The sequence below is a fragment of the Toxorhynchites rutilus genome, chromosome 3 (assembly GCF_029784135.1).
Source record: "Toxorhynchites rutilus septentrionalis strain SRP chromosome 3, ASM2978413v1, whole genome shotgun sequence".
In the NCBI taxonomy this organism is placed as follows: Eukaryota; Metazoa; Arthropoda; class Insecta; order Diptera; family Culicidae; genus Toxorhynchites; species Toxorhynchites rutilus.
In genome coordinates, this window is record NC_073746.1 from 248,194,103 (window position 1) to 248,216,598 (window position 22,496).

The window sequence follows — 22,496 nt, forward strand, 5'->3', positions numbered from 1 at the left end:
CATATAATACCTTTGGTTTTGTGATTTGTCAATCAAGTGCAGTTAGCAGGAAAGCTTTTGAAGACTATTCTTCTGAACAAGGTTTTTCGTATCGTATATTGGATGCATAAAACCTTGTGCCTCCAACGTAACGCTCTCGTTTTCGAAGCTCCCCAAATATTCATTTATTCATTCATTCAGAATGGATTTAGATTTAACTTTGAACAAATGATCTCTAAATCAACGATAGTCCTACGTCACCCTTGCGGTTATACCATAGATATAACCCACTTCCTGTTTTTCTGTTTAATTTCTGAATGTTTTTTTGACGTAGGACTACGTCTAAAAATTTCGGACGCTTATAACTCGATCATTTCTTAATAGATCACAAATATGTTTGCAAGGTCTGGGATAAACCATGGATGCATCGAAACTTCCCAATTAATCGCCCTAATTTTTTGGTGCGTCATCAAAGATTTATGTGACACTTTTCTGTTGATCGATTCTGGTGGTTTCTTCCATAATCGTCTCTTGAAATCTATCCAGTTGTGAACCGTACAACACTGAATTAACCTTTTCGGCCATGTAACTCCTCATAATCGGCGATTCGCTTCCAGTTCCACCATACACACCGCGTCCCTTTTTGTGTAATCCTGGCGTGGATGTTATTTGCAGTGGTTTGTCTTGCTTATCCCATGATCTTTGCAAACAATATCGTATTTTACCCATTTCTATACACCGTGATCGATTTGCTGATGAAAAATTCAGTCAAAAATTCACAAAATGTAGCAAAAATTTACAATAATTCATGTAGCTTCCAAACATCGAGTTTCTTTGCGATGTTTTTTTTTAAATATTGATTGGTTAATTCTTATGCCTAGTTTACACAGTGCAAGGTATTGCTGAATCGATCCTTCCGCAATTTCAAAGCCCAACCTCCCAACACTTGTTTGGTTTCTCGTAAAAACTGGACAAGGTTCTTTTCCATGCTACCCAATGAGTCAAAATTAATGCGCTCAAGAAAAGTGGCCTGAAAAATTGATAACCGGAAAGTGCAATATCTGATGAGGACGGCAGGCGAAATAGCACTTCTCAGGCAAACCTAACATTTTTGGTCAGGTTGTCAAAGAGAAGGAAGATTGACATTGTCCTGATGGAATGTGACGTCTATTTTATTGGCTAATTCAGTTATTTTATTCTGGATCGCCGACTTTAGTTTCGTTTAGTTATAAGCAGTTCTTGTTAGAATCTATCGAAGCTTTGTAGAAGCACATAAAACGGAATTTCTTTACAATCTCACCAGACACAAGACGCAAAAGTATGGAACCGATATATTGTAGCGTACTACGTGACCAAGCTTCACCAGGTGATTTGTTGTTCATTTTCCTTATAGTTCATCACCTTTGGAGTTCTCAGAAGACAGATACAACAACAAAACCCGTACCTAAGAAAACTATGTCGTGCATTTTTCAAATTACAAGATTCTAACATACTTTGGTGGTGTCTTCGTCCTGGCGGAATGTATGATCCTCTTCTGCCAATGTAAATAAATCCATCACTCTCAGTTCATGTGCGTTACTCTCAGAATACACATTTCAGCGAAACAGTTCAACAATATGAAAAAAATATGGTCTCTTATTGATAAATACGGAGTACTCGCAAGGGGCGGCAAGATTGAAATTTGATAAAAATGCAGAGCTGATTTTATTCATTATTGGTTATGGATATTATTGTATTTTCAAAAATATTCATTTTATGTATCCACGTGGACATTATCTGAACCCTCTCCTCCCTCTCCGTGGACAATCGTGGACATTTTCATACCCCCTACCCCCCCCTAAAGTTGTCCACGTGGTATGTGGACAGCCCCTTAGATGGTTGGATAAAAAATTAAATGGCCTAATTCTTAGCCTGAAATTGCATTAACCTTGAAAAAGATTCCTTCTTTCATTAATCGCGATTACAGTGACAATTATTCGATTTATTCATATTTTGATTTCAAATTATTCGATACAAAATTAATCGATTATAATTTCAGATATTCGATTATTTGAATTAATCGACGATTAACCTACGTCTCTAGTTCCGCCTATATCTTCAAAAATTGTTTCAAGACTAAACTAGTATTGCATAAGCAATGTATATTTTCAACTGCAACCGTCAGATTCAATTCGTTAATTGCAAAACTGTACAGATTTTCAAATGGGCATTTTCCAAACAACACAATCAAATGTAAACATTGAACTCATATCCAGGGATGCCATGGCTGTTTTAAATATATTAACACGGCACAAAAAGTCTCTTCACATTATATTGGAAGAAAATTAACAATTCAAAATGCAACTTAGTGCGTTTTTGATAAGTCAATGTTTCGACGTAGGACTACGTCTTTCATTTTTATACCGGGGTGTAAAATCAAAGTTTCGAATACGAACGCGTTACGCTGGAGACCGAGATTTTGAGCGTTAATAGCTCCTAAACAACTGAACGAAATGGTATGATAAACACTTCATTCGAAAAATAAAATGTCTACGCGTTATATACTTGTTACTTTTTGATCCAAAAACTTGTTTCAAAAGTCTTAAAATTACTTTCAAAATAGGCTATTGAAATCACTAATTGGTATAGCGAGCGCCGCTCGGAAATCCACTCAGTTGCAAGGTACAGCGATTGGAGAATGTTGTCGCTGTTGTGGTGAAGCTGGTGGTGAAGTTCATCATGAAAGCACTGATGAACGGTGTCACCGAGAGACTGTTTTTGCACCATAGGCCAGAAGGGAATCCATCAGGAGGAGAGTGATGTCACTGAAAAAGCGACCAAGAGAGTATCGGGCATCGAAAACAGTTCCGTTTGAGGCATCGGAGCAGAATCTGAAAAGATGTTATCGTTGCTGAAAAATAATCTGCTAGTTCCACTTGGAATTTAAAATGTTGTAATGTTTTCTATTCATATAATACTGCGATCTAATGCATTTCGTTTTGTGGAAAGCTTCTGAAGATTATTCTTCTCCATCAGTAGGATATTTTCGTATCCAATATTGGATGCATAAAACCTTGTGCCTCCAACGTAACGCTCTCGTTTTCGGATTCCCCCAAATATTCATTTATTCATTCATTCGGAATGGATTCAGATTCAACTTCAAACAAATGATCACTAAATCAACGATAGTCCAACGTCAACCCTGCGGTTATACCACAGATATAACCCACTTCCTGTTTTTCCTATTGATTTACATTTTACATAAATGCGTTTCATTCGCCATATCTAAATGTTCCGAAATTTATTGCTATGATTTTGAAAATACTAGACTACTTCATTGTATAACTGTTAATGGAAATACATGCATATAGATTCAAAACTTTTCTTGATAAATCGTTGATTAGGTGAACAAACATTGGCCCCAATAAATCCATAATAACAAAAAGTCTGAGTGATGAAACCATATGATGGTAGAAAAAATATCAATGGAATCAAAAGATATATAAACTTATTCCTTTTTTATGATTTTAGTATTTTAGCACTGAGAAAAGAGTATCGATTGATCAATTTTAAATATGTTTGTGGTTTTTCTGTTTTCTTTCAAAATAATACATGTCCTCACATCTCACATCACTGATCATACCGATAAAAAGTGACAGAAGTCTCTCCAGTCTACTAAATAAAACATTTAAATGAAACTCTGAAGCCGAGACGAGACGAGACGAATTGCTCATCTCGTTTTCTGGAATAGGCCCCTACGTCTGACAAGCAATATGTAGTTGTGGACTGAAAAGCGAAGCTATCTTTACTTCTGGAACCATGAACTAACGAATTTACTAAACCAAACAGTAGTACAACGAAAATGGCGCACACGAGTTCCGAATGTGATTAATCCGGCCAATACTACAGAACTAAGGCTAATTGAGGAATACTGGTCAATTGTGAGACACATGGAACTGGAGGACTTTAAGCGTAAATGGAATTTGCCGAGGACCAACAGATAGGAACAGGGCTCGCGCAAAAGATGATTGGGGGTGTACGAACAAAGGGGATAGAAGGGAGCAGTGATGGTAAAAAATCACATTCAACGATCAATGAATAAGTATATTCCTCTAGTCGGATGTTTTTAAATCACCCCCAGCAGGCGAGGCTCTTTTATTCTTCATATGTACACAGAGAGAATACTTGGAACGGTGAGCTACCAAGATCTCAAAAAAGCAATATACTAGAGGAATTCCCACTGTATGCACTCTCGGAGCATTACTTCTACTACTCAAGGTTTATCGTGAGTGCAAGCGATTAATCCCATCCCATAGAGCGGATGATGAGTTCTTGATCGGAAAGTGTACAAGAGACGATCAACTGAAATCTTACGACACTCGTCGAGGGATTTTTAATTCTCTATTGCACTGACCGCAGTGAGTGGCTGACTCAGTCTCAGTGTCGATTTTATTTTGCTGTCGTCTTCCGCCCGATAAACAGCAGACGGGTAATGGATGCAATTGATTAATTTTATTACCAGCAGATTTGGGCGAATCTCATTCCGCCCAAAATCGTTTTTTAGATTCCAATAATTCTGAACATTCACAATTCTCTTCAAATTTTTTTTCTAATAATAATTCAATTAGTGATTTCACGAAACACTTTCCTTTTTTATTTTGTAGATAAAACGGATCACATATTTGATTAATTGTGGTCACGTTTTGCGTTGCAAATAAATGTAATGAATTAGTATGGACATATGTTATTCATATATCGTGGACTTCCGACACGTAGATTTCGTAGATTTATTGAACGACTAATGTTTTTTTTTCATATCCCTTCAAACTTGTTGCATCTCTTGAGTGTACATACTGCGTTGTCCGCAGATTTGTTTGGTTGAATCTGGTTAATTTGAGGTATTCAATCTCCATATTGTCGAATAAATACTGTTGGAACAATCGGTATCGCAGAAAATGATCATCAACATCCTACCTAATCATCAAACGGTATGCGAAGAATTTAAGTGAACTGACGGCGTTGGAATACATGCTTTGTGAGGACCACACAATTATTATCAGAGCGGATAAACGTCCGACTGGAAGTCATGAACATCAATTTAATGTTCCCAAGATAAATTTATCCTTTGAGGGTCGTTAACCTTCCTAAAGATGATCAGATGGAATATATTCCAATGTCGTCTGGAATAACCGAACCAACACCTTATGGTCGTGATGTTGTTTTTGCTATTGTTCTGATGGATAAAAAAGACGGGTGGGTAATGTCGGGGACATAACCGGAGTGACGTAGGACTATACAAAGGGGACAGCTTTTGTTAAATATATATTTTAAATATATTGTTTTATTTTCTTCTCCTACGTGAATACCTACCTATCTACCTGAAAAATGGATTAGTTTACTGTTTACTCTTTATGAATATGTTGATGGTTCTGGAAAGAACCTTTGGTGTTGTGTTTTTGTTATCACTCGATATTCCCTTCTTGTTCGGTTAAACCTTCCTGTTTAGCTATTGCGTTTGCCACTTGCCACAGCTTTCACAGTTGGAAAATTTCTTCCCATCCAGCTTTGTGACATGTTGTACAGTAAATTACATTCAATGCGACGTGCCCAAGCGCCACTCAGTGTCGCATTGGAGGCGATTTTAACCTGTAATTGAACATTTGCGATGACAGTGGTACAGTGTCGACTTTCAATGTGGGGTCATAATTTGGATCTCTATGTTTACAAAAATGTCCAACTAAATAAGTCGCATTACATGTCCGTCCAATTAGCTAAATGTCGAACTAATTGTAAATTACTGTACTTTCAATCTGGAAACGATTTAAGAATTGGTGAAAATTGAATAATCAGGAAAGTCCCCAACTATCAATAAGCTCAGAACAACTGCCAAATTCACATACTCATCAGCTCCTGGCAAACAAATTATGAAAAAATCAATTTGTGTTCTATTATTATTTTGGATAATGTTTTAGAAAGCATTGAACTGTATTTCCTAAACTCTGTTTTGGAAGGTTTAATGGCCCTGAAAAGCGCCTTGTTTTATGGAATGGTTCCAATTTAGAAAACTTAGTACTCGTGGTTTTGAAAAAAAACCATTTCAAACGCCCTCGATGCCGCCTTGTTCTGGATTTGCCACCAAAGCAGTTTGTATAAAGAACAAACTTTTTTCTTCTGCTACCTGATGCCGTTTTGCGATTGCGTTTGCCACTCGCCACTCGCTGCAACTGCCTGTTGTCTTGATGTCTACCGAACCGAATGTGTTCTGTTCCGAATGCGGGTTTTCTTATCGTCGCGAGCAGCTTTGCCAGCTAACTCGATCACATCGGCGGCCGAAACTATATAACGCCGGCTAGGTGGACTGGTGCACTGGTACTAACGCGCTCGGCCTAGCTACCCTTGCGTGGAACTCCAGATCAACACGGTTCGAGCGGGATTTTGCCTTTCCCTTCACTTTTCCTCTATTACCATGTCCAGACATCAAAAATGGGCACATAGTGCATTTTGACAATGCTTGATATTTCACAATTATTCAATTATTTATCTCAAGAAAAATGAAATGTTATTCGTTATGATAGATGCGTAGATATATTTCCTATCAATTGATGCAAAAACCTTTGCGATCTATTGAGAAATGCTCGAGTTATAAGCGTTCCAAATCTTGCATTTTTTCCTACTTGTTCAGTGCCTAGATTTCCATTTCACCCCCTATATCTTCCGGTTAGACGTAGTCCTACGTCAAAAAAATATTCTTGAGGTTAGCCTACGGTTTTAGTAGCAGTGTAATATGGTGAGCCAGTCTCAGGATAAGAAAACATTTTAAAATAAAGCTTTTTTTTTTGAATGAATCAGTAGTAAAACAAAACGTCAATAAATTTCTCAGCTTTTTTTTTTTTTATTTAAATCGTTTATTTTTACAGGCTCAGTTACATAGGTTTAAAGGAGCCGAACTCCTTACTGTATTGTTACTAGTATATATACATTTTTCCTTAATTCTAATGTTAATAATATAGGAAACCGATTACTCGCGGTCAACTCGAGTTTAGAAGGGTGACATATTTTCTTCAGGAAAAGGAGGGGATATGAGGATATGTTGACAATGATCACACTCACACTCTCAATCACACTCATCACACTCAATTCTTAAACCTATCTTATATCTAATATGTATTTACATTTCATCTTATTCTTAAGAAGGGATCCGATCTCTCACAAAGGAAAAGGAAAAACTAAGGGTATAAGGACAATCACACACGAAGATCGATAGCTTTAAGGAATACATATATTTGGGACATGTAATCAAGGTCTAACCGAGCCAACACGTCTCTCACCGGCACATTGGGCTGCCTTCCTCGGGCCCGAAGGGTGACTACTAAATTCGATCTGGCGACAAGATACAGCTCGCACGACCAAACAACGTGCTCGATGTCGTGGTAACCTTGGCCACAAACACAAAGATTGTTGTCGGCAAGATTAATACGAAAGAGTAGCGCATCTAACGAACAGTGATTGGACATGAGTCGGGAGAAGGTGCGAATAAAGTCCCGACTCAAGTCCAGACTTTTGAACCATGGTTTGAGGCTAACCTTAGGGATAATCGAGTGGAGCCACCGGCCCAATTCATCTTCGTTCCATTTGCGTTGCCAGTTAACTATGGTATTTTTGCGGACTAAAGAATAAAATTCATTGAAGGCGATTTGACGCTGATAAATATCGCCTTCAATTGCACCTACCTTTGCTAATGAGTCAGCCCTCTCATTACCCAGAATTGAGCAATGTGAAGGGACCCAGACAAAGGTAATGACATAACAGCGTCTGGATAAAGCACTCAAAATTTCTCGTATTCTCTCAAGGAAGTACGGCGAGTGCTTTTCCGGCCTCACTGAACGGATAGCTTCGACAGAGCTAAGACTAGGATTTCTCAGCTTTGTGATAGCAGATAATCATTACCCATTTGAGTTGTATGAGTATACCCCCACAAACTGTGGATAGTCTATCTGCATACAAATTATGTAGAGTTCAACAATCCTAAAATTTTATGAGTAAATATTTACGTGCTTACACAAAAACACATGTTGACATATTTGCGCTAATTTATGTTTTTGATTAATCCAAGGTAATTAAGGTTTTTTCTAGCCACAAGTTTACTCGGGCCCGAAAGGAGTGTTCTGTATTTGGGCTGGCGGAAAAATATATCTCGCAAGACCACGTGTTCGATATCGTAATAGCCTTGGCCAATAGCGCATTTACATTAACTCATAAAATTAGTGATTTGAGTGGGATTATTGTTTGTAGTCTCTTGTAGATGAATTTAAACCATCTGAGAAATCCTCTGTGGAACATTAAACATTAATGTCGTCCTATCTGCTGTAGCGCATTTTTTCCTCACACAGTTTCATCGAAGTAAATGCGCTCGGAAAGGAAAATTGAACGCCCGGACGAGAGAGCAAGAATCGTAAAGCGTACGTCATAGAGATACTCATTCCCATGGAGCAAATTCTTGTTAGGAGTTGTAAACAGAACGAGGAAGGAGAGTAACTCAATTATTCGAACTAGTTTCAGTCTTGCAATGCTTTGGTCAACTCAGAGTTACCAAGAGAAAATCATTTGGTTATGATGGGAGAGGATTAATAGATAGTCGGAGTTTGCACATATTGCGATCTGTGCAGTTTGTGATTAATCGTAAATCGCATCATGCTCCCTTGTTTTCCACCCTTGGAAGGGAGACTGAAACAATGGCCTTGCAATATTGATAATACCTTCATATCTACTACATTGAATTACGGAAAGTAAGTCGCATTTCAGACCCTAACAAGATTTTCGTGTTCGGATTTTTATATGTTCAACCTATATTTCTTACATTTTGCAATAGAGCAATTCCATGCTAAATCAACCAGCTGATGACTCGACCCTTCCCGATTTTTTTTAATCTTTTTACATTTGGTAGCTACCTAAAATCACAATTTTCAATATCAAATGACCAATTTAATTAAGACTGATTTTTTATGAGGGTGTATTCAGAATAATTGAGCATATTTTACGAAGTTGGAATGTTAGCCGCGATGTTCAGCAGCAGTACTTCCTTGATCAAAAATTTCCCGGAATCACCATCGTGTGGCGCTCTCAGTCACCCGTTTTCATTTTTTTTTGTAGGTGGCACATTTGTTATTGACATTCAATAAAATTTGTAGTGAGATAGTTTTACATTTCTGAAGGTTATGCTGTATAGAGTACATCTGCTATTGTGCGTCCTCGATTTTGTATAATTTGAAAAAAATGCGAAATCAATCATTATTTGTGAACATTTGGCTAAAAACGAAACGAATACCATTCAGCAACCACCGAAATCACCTGATTTGGCCCCCTGCTTCTTTTCCTATTCAAACGACTCAAGAAACCACGTTTCAGCACTCCAGATGAGATAATGGAAAAATCGAAGATGGCGCTGATGGCCATACCGCAAACCGAATAAATGTTTCGAGGATTGAATCAAGCGCTAGCATAAGTGCGTTGCAGTCGATGGGGAGTACTTTGAAGGGGACATTATCGATATTGTATAATCTTGTATTATTCATTTCCTTAAACGAATTTCGGGAACTTTTTGATCAAGATGGTTTGCATTTTCTATTACATGCATGTTTTTTTTTACACGGTGGGGGGGGGGGTACCTAAAATCCTCGTGAGAATCGTGATAGGGTGCTGCCAGTGTTGTAAATGGTCGCCATTTTTGTAACCATCAGATACCGCCCTTGCGCGAGAGTTACGGATATGTACAGTCACATCAGAAATAAATGCACAGCCGCATACTCGACCATCAGTAGAACGTTTATATGGTCTCTTTTTCTGTCGAACGTACCCAGAAGAGCGATGAAAATATGCTGTTTCCATTCTACCATTCGTGTTCATAGTGATCCCCGATAATCGTTCGATTAATCGATTAATCGAATACTTCATACAGAAATCCATTATTAATCGAACGAATACGGCACAACCAATAATCGAAGCGAACGAATAATTTACGTCGATTAATCGATCCAAACCCAGGGATAAAAAAACGTACGGCCGCTGCAGTTTTATTCTGAAAATCATTCATTATCTTTGACGTTCACCTAAACTCGTAAACGAAGCTCAATGCCGTCAACGCGAACCGAGCTTCGTTTTAAACTCGTAGAGAGCTTGAAATATAATAATTGATTTTCAGGCGAAATGAACACTTTTTTGATTCCAGATGGCTTTCCTGCAAATGAGAAATATTAGTCTAACTATTGTGACGATTAATCGATTAATCGATTATTTGAGGCGATTAATCGTATCGAATAACAAACTGCGAAAAAGTCTAGAGCAACATATCAAAAGGGTCTATCTTCTTTGATCGATTCTCTTCAGCGACTTTCTCTTTCGATAACCACGGTCTTTCAGACAGATTTTGCTCCAATTTTGCCATGTAGTTTGATAAACGAGATTACCTCTTACACTTCTTATCGTCGAATACATTTGGAAATGCTTTTACCGATGAGGTATTAATGAAAGAGAATGTAGATGAAGAGAATCGATCAAAGAAGATAGACCCTTTTGACATGTTGCTCCAGAAATATTCGATTAGCTGATGAACGATTAATTTCAAAAATCGGGGATCACTACGTGTTCATAACCAATGGTTATGAACTTGATCCTTCAATTCCGGCTAATTGAATTTTTGAGATAACATTAATGTCAAATGACATTAAAACTACAGTGGTACGCATTCTTTTTCTCTCTTCATTCTGCTTTTAAGCGTAGCTTCACACATACATCCATCTCCTCACTCACACATCTATACACGATGGATGGAATTTAGACGGATTGCTCATATCAAAGCAACCGTCAAACTCTCCCCTATCAATTGCGAATGTGTAGAATGAACGTTTTAAGCGGTGAGCGTTTCCCCGTGAACACTGTTGTTCAATTACAGGACAATGAATAAGACGAAATGTCATATGACAGTTTTAGTTCGACGGTCCTTCGACTGTTCATTTTATGATGGTCATTAATGACACAGCACATACGTCTCCATAAATAGTCATACGGTGGTGACCACTAGCAAGACGGTGCAGCACTAATTTCCGTCATATGATCTGAGAATGCATGAGATAGATGAGATATTGCTCAAATTAATTGGAAATTCCGTGTAAAAAAAACGTGTTTATAGAGAAATCCGCTTTAAAAAATCTAGGCCATGTTCTCACTGCAGCGGGGCGTCAACGTGGCTTGGGCGAAGCGTGTGACGCCTACGATACATCGTGTATATTCTTACCGATGTGTTCACACTAGACTGACGTGCCGAGAGCGAAGTTTTGGCGTATTGCTGGCGTGCAAACGAAAAAAATTCACGCCGGTGATATTTCTCTGCTATTCTCTTGCATACATTTGTATGTAGTAGTGAAATAATTTATAATTGCGCCCATTTTTACTAGAAGTAAGTAAACGATATCTTCTGGATTTGCGTGTATCGTGCTGTAACACATTCGACAACATGGAACGAAGACGCCGAATGCATATTCTGGCGCCCTTCTTGCTTGACTCAGACACTATTGAAAATACGTTTTTTATCGTCGAGGTTTCGACCCGAATATATTCAACGATGCTAGAATATTTCGAAATGAAACCAAAGGTCATTCTTTCCTACACACACACACCCATTGACAATTTTCATAAAACACGCCGAATACATGTGAGTGAATTAAAATATCGTGGCGGAAAGTTAACACACCCCACTGTAGTCAGAACAAGGCCTTATAGTGACTTTCAGCACTTTTAGCTGGTTCGTCACTTCACTTCCGTTTTTTGGAAGAATGTCGGGAGTGAGAATTGAACTCGTGACCTTTAGCGTGAGAGGTACGGATTTTACCACCCAGCAAATATCAAATCGTATGAACAGCCATAATTGGAGGCGATATACATACAGCTGAGAAAAAATTTGGATGATATATGATGCATATAAGTGCACCCGTGGCCGAGTGGTTAGCGTCTCACATTATTATGCCGAGTGTTCGGGTTCGATTCCCGTTCTGGCCGGGGGATTTTTCGTCAGAGAAATTTCCTTCGACTTGAACTGTGGTCACGCGTATTCTAGAGCTTGCCCCTCGGAACACATTCAAGGCGTGTTATTTAGCATAAGAAATCTCAACTAAGTATTAATGAATGACGCAAGTCAATGCTTGCGTTGAGACGGCAAAAGTTCCACAAGGAACGTTAACGCCATTCAAGAATAAAAGAAGAAGATGATGCATATAACTGGTATATACACGCAAAAATGGAGGCGATATATGTATATGCCATATTTTATACGCATAATATACGATGTTTTTAACACTGATATGCGATTTGACCCGATTATGCTACATAATATGGGCAGAATGTGCGTATATAATACTGCATATCGTGGTACTAGAATGATCGTCATACCGATATTCGACTTAATCCATCAATGATAGAGAAAATCGTGTTTTTGCATTTTATACAATTTCGGATACAGATGATGTTCGTATCCGAAATGATGATCCATGATCTTATCCACCCAGTGCAGGAGGGCAACCCCGTATCAGGAGAAGCACCCCACACCATAATGTTCCTTCCTCCATGCTCCACTTTGTTGAAGGATCGAGTGGAAGCGAATCCTGGCTCTACGAGTAGTGAACATTTCTAGATGAGAATGACGTGCTAAGAGTCAATTGCCGAACGAAGGCCTATGCGTTCGTTGATTGAGATACAGTTGAACCCGCCTCATCATCTCCGACATACATGAGAGTTTCAATCTACAGAATCATGAGACAGTGATCCATGAAACACAGAACCACCTATATTAAAAATACTGTTTTGAACAAGCTCGATATATAATATTTCTGTTAGAAAAACTGGAAAAAGTAAGGTGTTTTGAATAAATTCTCTACATGACATAGAGAATTTATTCAAAAGATGATGTAAACACCAGTTGGAGCGAGTTTTAATTAGATGAAGCTGAACTTGAAGACAATTGAATCTGAGAATCCGTTTGCGAAAAGATTATCGTGATTTCCGTTCCTGCAGGCAACCAAATAGGGCACTTAAGCAAAATCTGGTGACAAAAAGACGCGCTCGAAAGTTGTACAACAAGGTTTTGACGAAGTACGAAGGATGCATGCTGATGGATGAAGAAACGTACGTGAAGATGGTTTTTGGGCAGCTCCTAGGCCTGCAATTATATAAGGCCACTGCTAGAAAAACTGTCCCCTACAAATTTAAGTTAGTTTTCGCTGATAAATTCGTCAGAAAGTTCTAGATTTGACAAGGTATTTGTCACAAACAAGACAATGAACTCGAGAATATATGGGAGAGAGTGCCTGTAGGAAACGTATCCTTCCGTTTATTACGGCTCACATGAAGAGATCGTGGAATAAAATGGCCGCTGAAGTTGACCAACAGAGAGTCCAAACTTTTATGGAGAGTATCCGAAGAAAATAAGAAAATTCATGAGCACTGCAACGGAATATTTTTTTTCGATACTTTTCAATTTTTAAATCGACATAAATAATCTGTATTTTGATATAAAAACATTTTTTGTGTATTATTCCAATCCCGAGATTGGTTTTGTGATTCTGGATTCTAAATTGATTTGTTTTCAACATTCTAAACATTCCAACGCTATAACAATGTGTTTATTTCTTTTGTCATTTCAACAACAAAATATTTACGAAATCTACTTTCGACGACCATGAAATTAAATTAGCTTAATTGTTTTTCATGTCTAAAAACAATATTCTATACATATTTCAGCTATGGCTTCATACACGATAAACGGCTCCCCCAAAAGCACGATCCGCACGAAACCAAAGCGAACGAGATCGAGATGGAGCGAGTCAAAAAGTGGCTCAAAATGCTCGGCAAGTGGGAGGAAAAATCGGCGAAGCTGCACAAGCGTGTCTACAAGGGCATCCCGGACAGTTTGCGGTCACGGGTGTGGAGCAAACTGCTCAACTTGGAAAAGGTTATGAACGATTCCAAGAATCGCAACAAGTATCAGGAGATGCTTTCGCTCGCGCGATCCTGGGGAACTGAAGCGAGACAGATCGATTCAGACGTGAATCGACAGTTTCGAGAGCACGTCTTCTACAGGGAGCGATATAGCATCAAGCAGAAGAGTTTGTTTAATGTGCTGGTGGCATACAGTATGTACAATACGGAAGTAAGTTGAGCGTAATTTTTAAAAATCATTGTTGATAATGTTAATGTTTAATCAATAGGTAGGTTACTGCCAAGGAATGTCCGGTTTGGCCGGCGTTCTGTTGATGTACATGGATGAAGAGGAAGCGTTCTGGGCTCTGAGTATACTTTTGTCTGATAAAAAGTATGCAATGCATGGATTATTTATAGAAGGTGATCGATGTCGGTACATTATATCCTGAAAATTATGACTAAAACATTCAAATCATTAGGCTTTCCTAAACTCACGCGCTTCTTAGCTCACCATGACAAAATCATAGCCAAATACATACCAAAGCTGAAGAAACACTTTGATCAGTACAATCTGGATTCGATACTCTACTCGTTGAAATGGTTCTTTGTTGTGTTTATTGAGCGGGTACGTCTATTGGACAAAGCATTAGTGTGAAAACCGATACATCGCCTTACTTTCTAAATATTTGTAGATACCGTTCAGTCTCTGTTTGCGTGTTTGGGATGTCTATCTCTTGGACGGAGAAAAAGTTGTTACTGCCATGGCTTACACTATTCTACGATTACATAAGGGTAAAATTCTGAAACTCAAAGACATGGATCTGATTGTGCAATATATTCAGGTAACTTACGCAATAATATCGAAGTATTCTTTTTACGCAAAGATGTTTATTGAACTTTTCTTAGACTAAATTACACGTCGATTTCGGTTATGACGACGATTTCGTTATTCAAACATTGGACAAATGCATGGAGGAACTCCGGAAGGCCGGTATGGAACTACCACCGCCAGCTAGTGAGATTGAGTTCCCGAAGCATCCGTTTGGAGTGTTCGTTGAACCAACGGTGGAGGCCAAGGTAGGACAGGTGTGCATGCGCTTTTTTTATCTCCGTAACCATCCGTAAAATGTATAATGAAATACAACATTTTCATTTGAACGTCTTTCAGATCGGTCGACGCAAGAAAGACTTCAGTGAGACAGAGAAGGAAGTTGCTGAAACGGTGAAGACAAAGTATGTTATTTTTCTATTGGTTCAAGGAATGAATCGCAGCAGAAAATAACTCTAACAGAAACCACCGCTCAGAAATAGTGGAATAGCCTTGGGTCGTCTCGATTCCTTATCCTAGTTAAATGCGAACTTCGCTGCCATGATATTGACCCAGAATAAATTAGAAATGAGGGGCTCAGAATGCAAGGGGTGTAAGTGACTTGATTGATTTCTCTTCATCAACTTTTTATTTAGTTAATAACTCAACTGCAAAAACTTTCCAATTTAAGTTTGCTATAGAATCCGATAGATGAGGTTCCGACCTATTTTCCACATTGGTAAATACAGCTGGGAATGTATTTGCAGCTATGTTATGACTCAAAGAGAGAGTCGATCTAGAGAAATCGATCAAATCACTTACACCCCTTTCATTCTAAGCTCCTCAAATAGCAATAAAGGTACATGATTTTGGTTTGTCCAGTCGAAAATATGATCATGGTTTGACCCCAGCATAAATTAGAAATAGCAATTAAGGTAAATTATTTTGGTTTGTCCAGTCGAAGATATGATCATGGTTTGTCCACTTTTTTGATGCTCACCTGTGTCAAATCAGGTGTTCGAATGTCTCAAAACATATAAATAAAGTTGTCTTTTTCATGAATTACAGTAGTTATAGTATAGTATAGTTATAGTATATTTTTACGGATTCACGTGTTTTAAAGGATTATAAAATCAACCTTCTATTGGTGTCAAAGCGCCCCTCATTTGAGCTAACTTTCAATCAATCACCAGATGATTATTTGGCTCGTATTCAGACCTTTTCTGGATTATAACACTTAAAAATATTGTACACATCATGCTTGCACTCCATTTGTATCAGATTTAAAAAGCTAAACCATGTAATTAACGCATTTAGATGACCTCAATTCGGATCAAGAGTTGTCCGATTCACTAAGGTTGTTTTGTTCACATGATTTCTTTGGCATCCGCTTGGCGCGCTGCAGGTTGTTTACTGTGTCTATTCTATAGTTTTCGCGCATAGCAGAAATAATGTTTCTCTGTGTTGAGTGTGTTAAGGTGAACACTTTTAAAATGTCCAAGAAAGGGCAATATTCTGGAGAAAGCCTAAATTATGAATGGATCAATATGATGACAGTAAACTCAAACAATGATAAATGCAACATCTACTTGGTAATTCGATTTTTTTTCATTCAAAAATGGTGATTTCTAAAACCGGACAAACCATGATCATTTTTTGGACAAACCATGATCAGAGCAGGACAACCCATGATCATAATTTCTCTTTGATTCCTCAATCGTTAAACAACATAAAAATTAGAATAATTTCTACACCCTATGATAGAATTAGCAACTAGAGACACAGGGCACACTTTTTCTGAGCGGTTGGTTCTATTATGGTGGGTTTACATTAGGGAGATCTATAGCTATAGATGGATTTATTCATCTGAAAATAGATGTAAACGGGTGAGAATATATATGATACACTTCTTCGAGGTATATATGTATAGAATAAATTCAGGCATATATAAACGCTGGTGAATTTCTCACTGGTGAGAAATCACTAAAGTTGAATGCAGTTCTACTTCAATAAATTCACCGGAAGTATGAATATATTCATTATATAAATTCGTGCTTGTGTAAACGGTTGATGCGATTTCTATAAATCTATTCATATTTCATCACACGAATATATCACTAGTCTAAACCCACCCTTACATATATACATATATATGTACCTCGAAGAAGTGTATCATATATATTCTCACCCGTTTACATTTATTTTCGGGTGAATAAATCCATCTATAGCTATATATCTCCCTAATGTAAACCCGCCATTAGAGTTGTTTTCTGCTGCAATTTAAGTGCGATTCACATACAACATTCACTTCACGTTCACATCCCGTCACGATCCGTTACGTCAGTTATTCTACCATCCAATCCTTATGAAAACATTCACATACACCGGCAACGTAACGACCCGTCAGCATACGTCCAACGAAAACGATCGGCAGGAATTGTACACTGAGAGAAATAATTAGTAAATATAACGATTTTTTTGGTAAATACTACCAATCTATAGTCATTTTCGACCGTACTAATAAACACATATGTCAAGCAGAACCATGATTCGGAAGGCCAATATCGGCTACATTTTCTCGCCGAAAATGCACGTATCAGAATTATATCCTTATTATACCTCCGTATTGCCTTATGGGAACAATGAAAATGGTTAATTCGCGCTTTTCTCACCAGTTTTCAGATATGACAATATCCAAGCTTACTAATGTTATCGAGTAAAATATACTAATCTCTGGTAGGGATGCGGGTTTGTTGACAATATGTACAAAAAATTTGTACATTCTACTAATTTTGTATTACCAAATGTATTTGGTAGTTTTCGACCGAGGATTTTTCTAAGTGTAGAAAAGAATAATTGACGGAGACGGACGGCAAGTTGGGTTTTTGTCTGGGCTTTGTGTCTCGACTTTTGTTTTGATTTTGGCTGAATTTTTTATGCCAACATATCTCCCAGTTTCAAATTTCTCAGTCAACATCAATTAAGGTGAAGGTGGAAGCTAGCCACAAATGGCTGCCACGCTCATTTCTTTCATCTCCCTCCCTCAACCCTCGCCCGAAAATCTATAATTTTGCGAAACAGTGTGAAGAAAATGATCGTTTTCGCACACTTCCCATCAAGTAATACCAACCAAATTTTAATCGATTACTCACAAGATGTTAAATTTTCATCTGCTGTCGCACTGTATAGTGAAAAACGTCGGAAAATGCAAGCAAGTGCTCTGAAAGTTAAATTTTCGTTTTTCAATTTTCGGCAATGGTTTTGTTTGTATTGGTGGAAGCATCGTTATTTTTTCGACACTGATGCCAGACAACATCATCGAAACAGCTATAAAAACCACTCAATAAAATGTTATTCCTGAGTCATAGCGTTTCATGTCATGAAAATCAATAGAATAAAATTGTTTTGATATCAATACAATTATTATTTTTACGTTTAATGGGTCTATAATGTAAGTTTTAGCAACTTTAACATTGGGTAAGAAAATTGTATTGCAGAGCTCGAAACAGGGCGCGGCATAGTCATAGTCAACTGAGGATAGTCGGCTGACTAACCGACTGACTATATCCATAGTCAGTCGGTAAATGACTTTCGGCTTTTCACGCAGTTTCTCTGCCAATACGACTGAACAGTCAGTCGGGCGTTTAGTCGCTATCTCTCTCTACCGACTCGACTATATCATTCCATTCTTCCCAGCCAAATTGTCCTCATTGCATTTTGAAGTGACTTCCTCCAAAACGAATCCGTTCCTCTCTTTCTCTCTCCCATGCACGTTTGCATGCATCGATGTTTGAGTTCACCGTGGTTTGACAAACGCTACAGGTGAGCTAGATTTTTTTGTAGCGTACACGAAAACTACTCACACGTATAAAATAGAGTGCAGGGTGTGTGCGCTATTTTGCACGCCTTATATTAACTAATACTAATGCGAGGACCTTTATAGCATACTTGATTCACGATGGGTAGAAAAAACCGTCCATTGATGGGGTAACTACTTTTTTGCATCAGGAATCAAGTTTTCGTTCCTCTTTATTGGACGTGCGTACGCGTGTACAAAATTAGTATCAGGGGGAAATGGAAATGTGGATTGAAGTCAGTTGAATGAAGAGGCAGATTTGTATTCATTAGTCGAGTCAGTTAAAATAACCACTGACTGGACTAGTTCACCAGTCATCCTCGCTAGTCAACGCTAGTCAATTCATTTTCTAGTCAAGTCATTCTTTGTTGGCGGCAACTGCCGAAGCAGTTCTAGTCGAAGCGAAGCTGCTGGGAGTAGAGTCGGTCCTCATTTTTTACCTACGAAGATATCGGGCCCTGGCTCGGAACACTGCCACGGCTGCCTATGCTTTCAAAAACAGTAAACGGAAAAGTATTACGTTCAATCAAAATGCCTCGGCCAACGAGGGGAAGGGTTAAGGCTCTCCAACGTGAATATGTGAAAACAATACGACCAACGAAGAAAAATATTAAGGAATTATCAGCATCGAGTTACTATAAAGCTTGCTTCAGAATGAGCGAATTTTTCACTTGAGAAATTCGTCCTTACGAAATGTTTTCACTAAAGTCATTCACATTGAATTACGAAATCATGCGAATCTGTCAGACTATCGTCCTTACAACGAAAACAAGTTATACGAGATTGGTGAATCAAATTCATATTACTCACAAATGTGAGTTCATGTATATCTTGAACTTCATACAATTCAATGTTAGAAAATTCAGTAAAGTATAAATAGAAATTCGGAAAATTATTTACTATCTTGCCGCAAGCTTGAATATTGCTTACATCGTTCCATCGATGTGAAGCTGAGCAAAATTTTTCATATCTTGTTGCACCCATCTTGATTGACTTGTTCCAACTTTCTGATGTGGGCAGAGACAAGGCTAGCTACTCCGGATCAGTCATTTTTTAGTGACGTCATCTGAGTCGTTGAAGTAAACAATGTGTTCTTATTTTTTATTTTTCGTGCTTTGTAAGTTTGTGCGTCGATAATATAGTTGATTATATGAATAATTTGATAAAACATTTATCCACAAAGAACATAATTCTCGGTTTTTCGGAGAGCGAAAGAATCTCTTTCTTGGCCCGATAATGTCATTTTCATAATTTATACACCCGCTCACAGCGCATTGAACCATTTTCGATTTTTCATTTCAGGAACATTTCCGCGTAAGTCAGAAAACAAAATACAACTGGCGACTGTTTACACTGACGACTCGGATGACGTCATCAAAAAAAATGTTTACTCGCTAAAGAACTAGCCTTGTCTCTGTAAACCGTGGGCAGAGGCAACTGTCAGTGTACCGTGAATCCGTAATTATTCGCAGCAAAAGCTTGGGAAGTTCTATCTTTTTTCGCTCTTTCGCAAGTGATCTCGCGCTTCGTTCTGATTGGTTGGCGAAAAAAGTTCGCAAACATTCGCATGAATTTGTCTTCATTATGAAGGATTGAAATACAAGCTTAATCAGAATTTTACTTCATATGCAAATGCATCTTCTATGTATATTTATATTTTCAATTGTTCATCGGAACATATCGTTCATACATTTTTACTTTAGTATTGAATTGTTATTTTTTTTCAAATGTATTCAAAGACTCGTGTCAATGAAGCGCCACACAGTCTGATAAGTGGATTGATCTATTTACGTGTGCTTTGCTCTTCTCTCACAAACACTATTACCCCATTTTTACTCGTGGGTTTACCTATACTACTACAATGGCTAGCTTCCACCTTCACCTTAACAACTAGCTAAGAAAAACAGTCTCTATATTATTATTGTTAAGAAAGGGTCGGGACTACAGGTTTTAGGCATTTAAATAATATAGTTCAATGATTTTCATTGAATTTTTCTAAATTTAGGACTGATTCTAGGCATGCTGATTTGAAAGAGGGCATTGCGATTTAAAATTGTTGTAGATGACGACACCATGAATAAATCATTCGTTTGACATTTGACGTGACGGTGCTGGTGCAAGCATTGACTTCATGTGTGAATTGGTGGAAACGTTGACGGAAAGTAGACGTTTTTTACGTAACGTTCTATGTGAATCGCACATTATTCCGGTCACGTTTTCTAATATGCTGTGCTCATCAACGTTTGATTCTTTTTCATTGTTTTTTAGCCGAGAAATTACAGCCCAGGAAATTGCCAATCTAAACCAAAGCATCGCTGCAGGAGGCGACTCCAACACTCAACTGAATGCCGGTAAGTTATGTTCCGACTAGAATGATTGTTGAAGCTTCTGTGTGTTTAACGTATTCATCAGTGTGAGATATTCTGATAAAGTTAACGTCGCATAATTGAGCCTTTAACTGTAACTATGTATGAAACACTAAATGATTAAACATAAGCTATTCCAGTATTGTTGATTCGAGCTGTCGTTAGCTTTTTTTTGCATTTTTGTCTGTCCTCTGCGTTGAAAGCCTAACAAGGCTTCTCTTAACAATTTGATCTAAGTGGTTGTGATTGTTTGATTTCTTTATTTCTCCTTCATTGTGACATGACGCTACATTACAGCTGGGATGTAACAATACACTCATGTGGTCACTTGAGAGGCACTCTAGATTTTTTGTTCGTCTGCGAATTTTACACAATGGCATTTTTCACGATCGCTATTAAATCGCTATTGTAGGAAAGCGAAAAAATATGATGTATACAATTTTCTACGATAATGTTCATTCAATAATTTATGTCAATGCTTCATGATTTCCATTAAAAAGGCCCGGTCACTATGGGCCTGATCACAAACGTTACTTCACAATGAAAACGAAATAAAGTGTATATAACCTTGAATACAAAGCATTCCGTTTTCGCCGTGAAATGGCGTTCGTGATCAGGCCCACTTACGTGATCAGGTTACTTACCTTACCTATCGAACGGGTGGCTCGCGCTGTATCAAGATGGTCTCCATTTTGGGCTGTTTGTCGGTTGTCGTGTCACTCGTAAGTCACTTTAGATCTGGTTGAGACACACGAAAGTGCGCGCTGTGTTCCTCCGTTTCTGGTGCTGGATGGGTTGCTGAAAATAAGCCTTTTGACCGGATTGTCGTCCGATATCCGTCCGGCGACGTTTCCGGCCCACCGTAGCCTTCTCACTTTGGCCAGATGTGCAATGGGAGTCTCTCCAAGCAGAGCGTGTAACTCATGGTTCATGCGACTGCGCCACTCTCCGTCTTCGGCTTTTACTCCACCGTAGATAGTCCGCAACACTTTTCGGTCAAAGACTTCAAGTGCGTTAAGATCTTCAGCGAACAATGTGTTCGTTTCAAGCCCAGAGCACCACTGGTCTAATCAATGTTTTGTACAGCTTCAAAATCGTGCGGCGGTGCATCCGATTCGAGTTTAGGGTGTTCCGGAGATAAAAGTAGGCATGATTTCCATCTTGAATGAGTCTACGGATCTCCTTGCTGCTATTGTCGGCTGTTACCAGCGTTACCAAATACACAAACTAGTCTATTACCTCAAGCTCGTCGCCATCCACGATTACCCGTTGTGGGAGACTGACGTTATTCTCTATGGAGCCTCTTGTGCTCATGTATTATGTTTTAGAATCAGTAGTCCGATATAGAGATGGGCGAGCGCTCACGAGCCGCTCATTTGACATATTCTCTCGAAACCCCATGAATATGGGTATCTAATGAAAGGACTTGACTAGTAGGATACAGTTATTTATGTAAAACGGAAATCCAAGATGGCGGCTGTTACAAAATGGCAGAGTACAAATTTTGTCAAAACCCCATCAATATGGGTATCAAATAAAA

The 22,496-nt window shown here is 38.3% G+C and overlaps 1 protein-coding gene across 9 annotated transcripts in view; it reads left to right on the forward strand.

Moving 5' to 3' along the window:
• Window positions 1-22,496, forward strand: part of LOC129776011 (uncharacterized) — a 44,755-nt gene that overhangs the window by 4,425 nt on the left and 17,834 nt on the right. For 8 of the 9 annotated variants that reach the window (XR_008743045.1, XM_055781377.1, XM_055781370.1 and 5 more), the window contains 7 exons: window positions 13,747-14,155; window positions 14,214-14,346; window positions 14,406-14,551; window positions 14,619-14,768; window positions 14,833-15,012; window positions 15,095-15,159; window positions 20,859-20,941. Coding sequence is in view for 8 of the 9 variants with exons in the window: in XM_055781377.1 (XP_055637352.1) it covers window positions 13,747-14,155; window positions 14,214-14,346; window positions 14,406-14,551; window positions 14,619-14,768; window positions 14,833-15,012; window positions 15,095-15,159; window positions 20,859-20,941 (1,166 nt within the window). In the remaining variant the exon portion in view is untranslated. The remainder of the gene's footprint in view (window positions 1-13,746; window positions 14,156-14,213; window positions 14,347-14,405; window positions 14,552-14,618; window positions 14,769-14,832; window positions 15,013-15,094; window positions 15,160-20,858; window positions 20,942-22,496) is intronic. The other variant, XM_055781376.1, reaches the window with a different exon arrangement.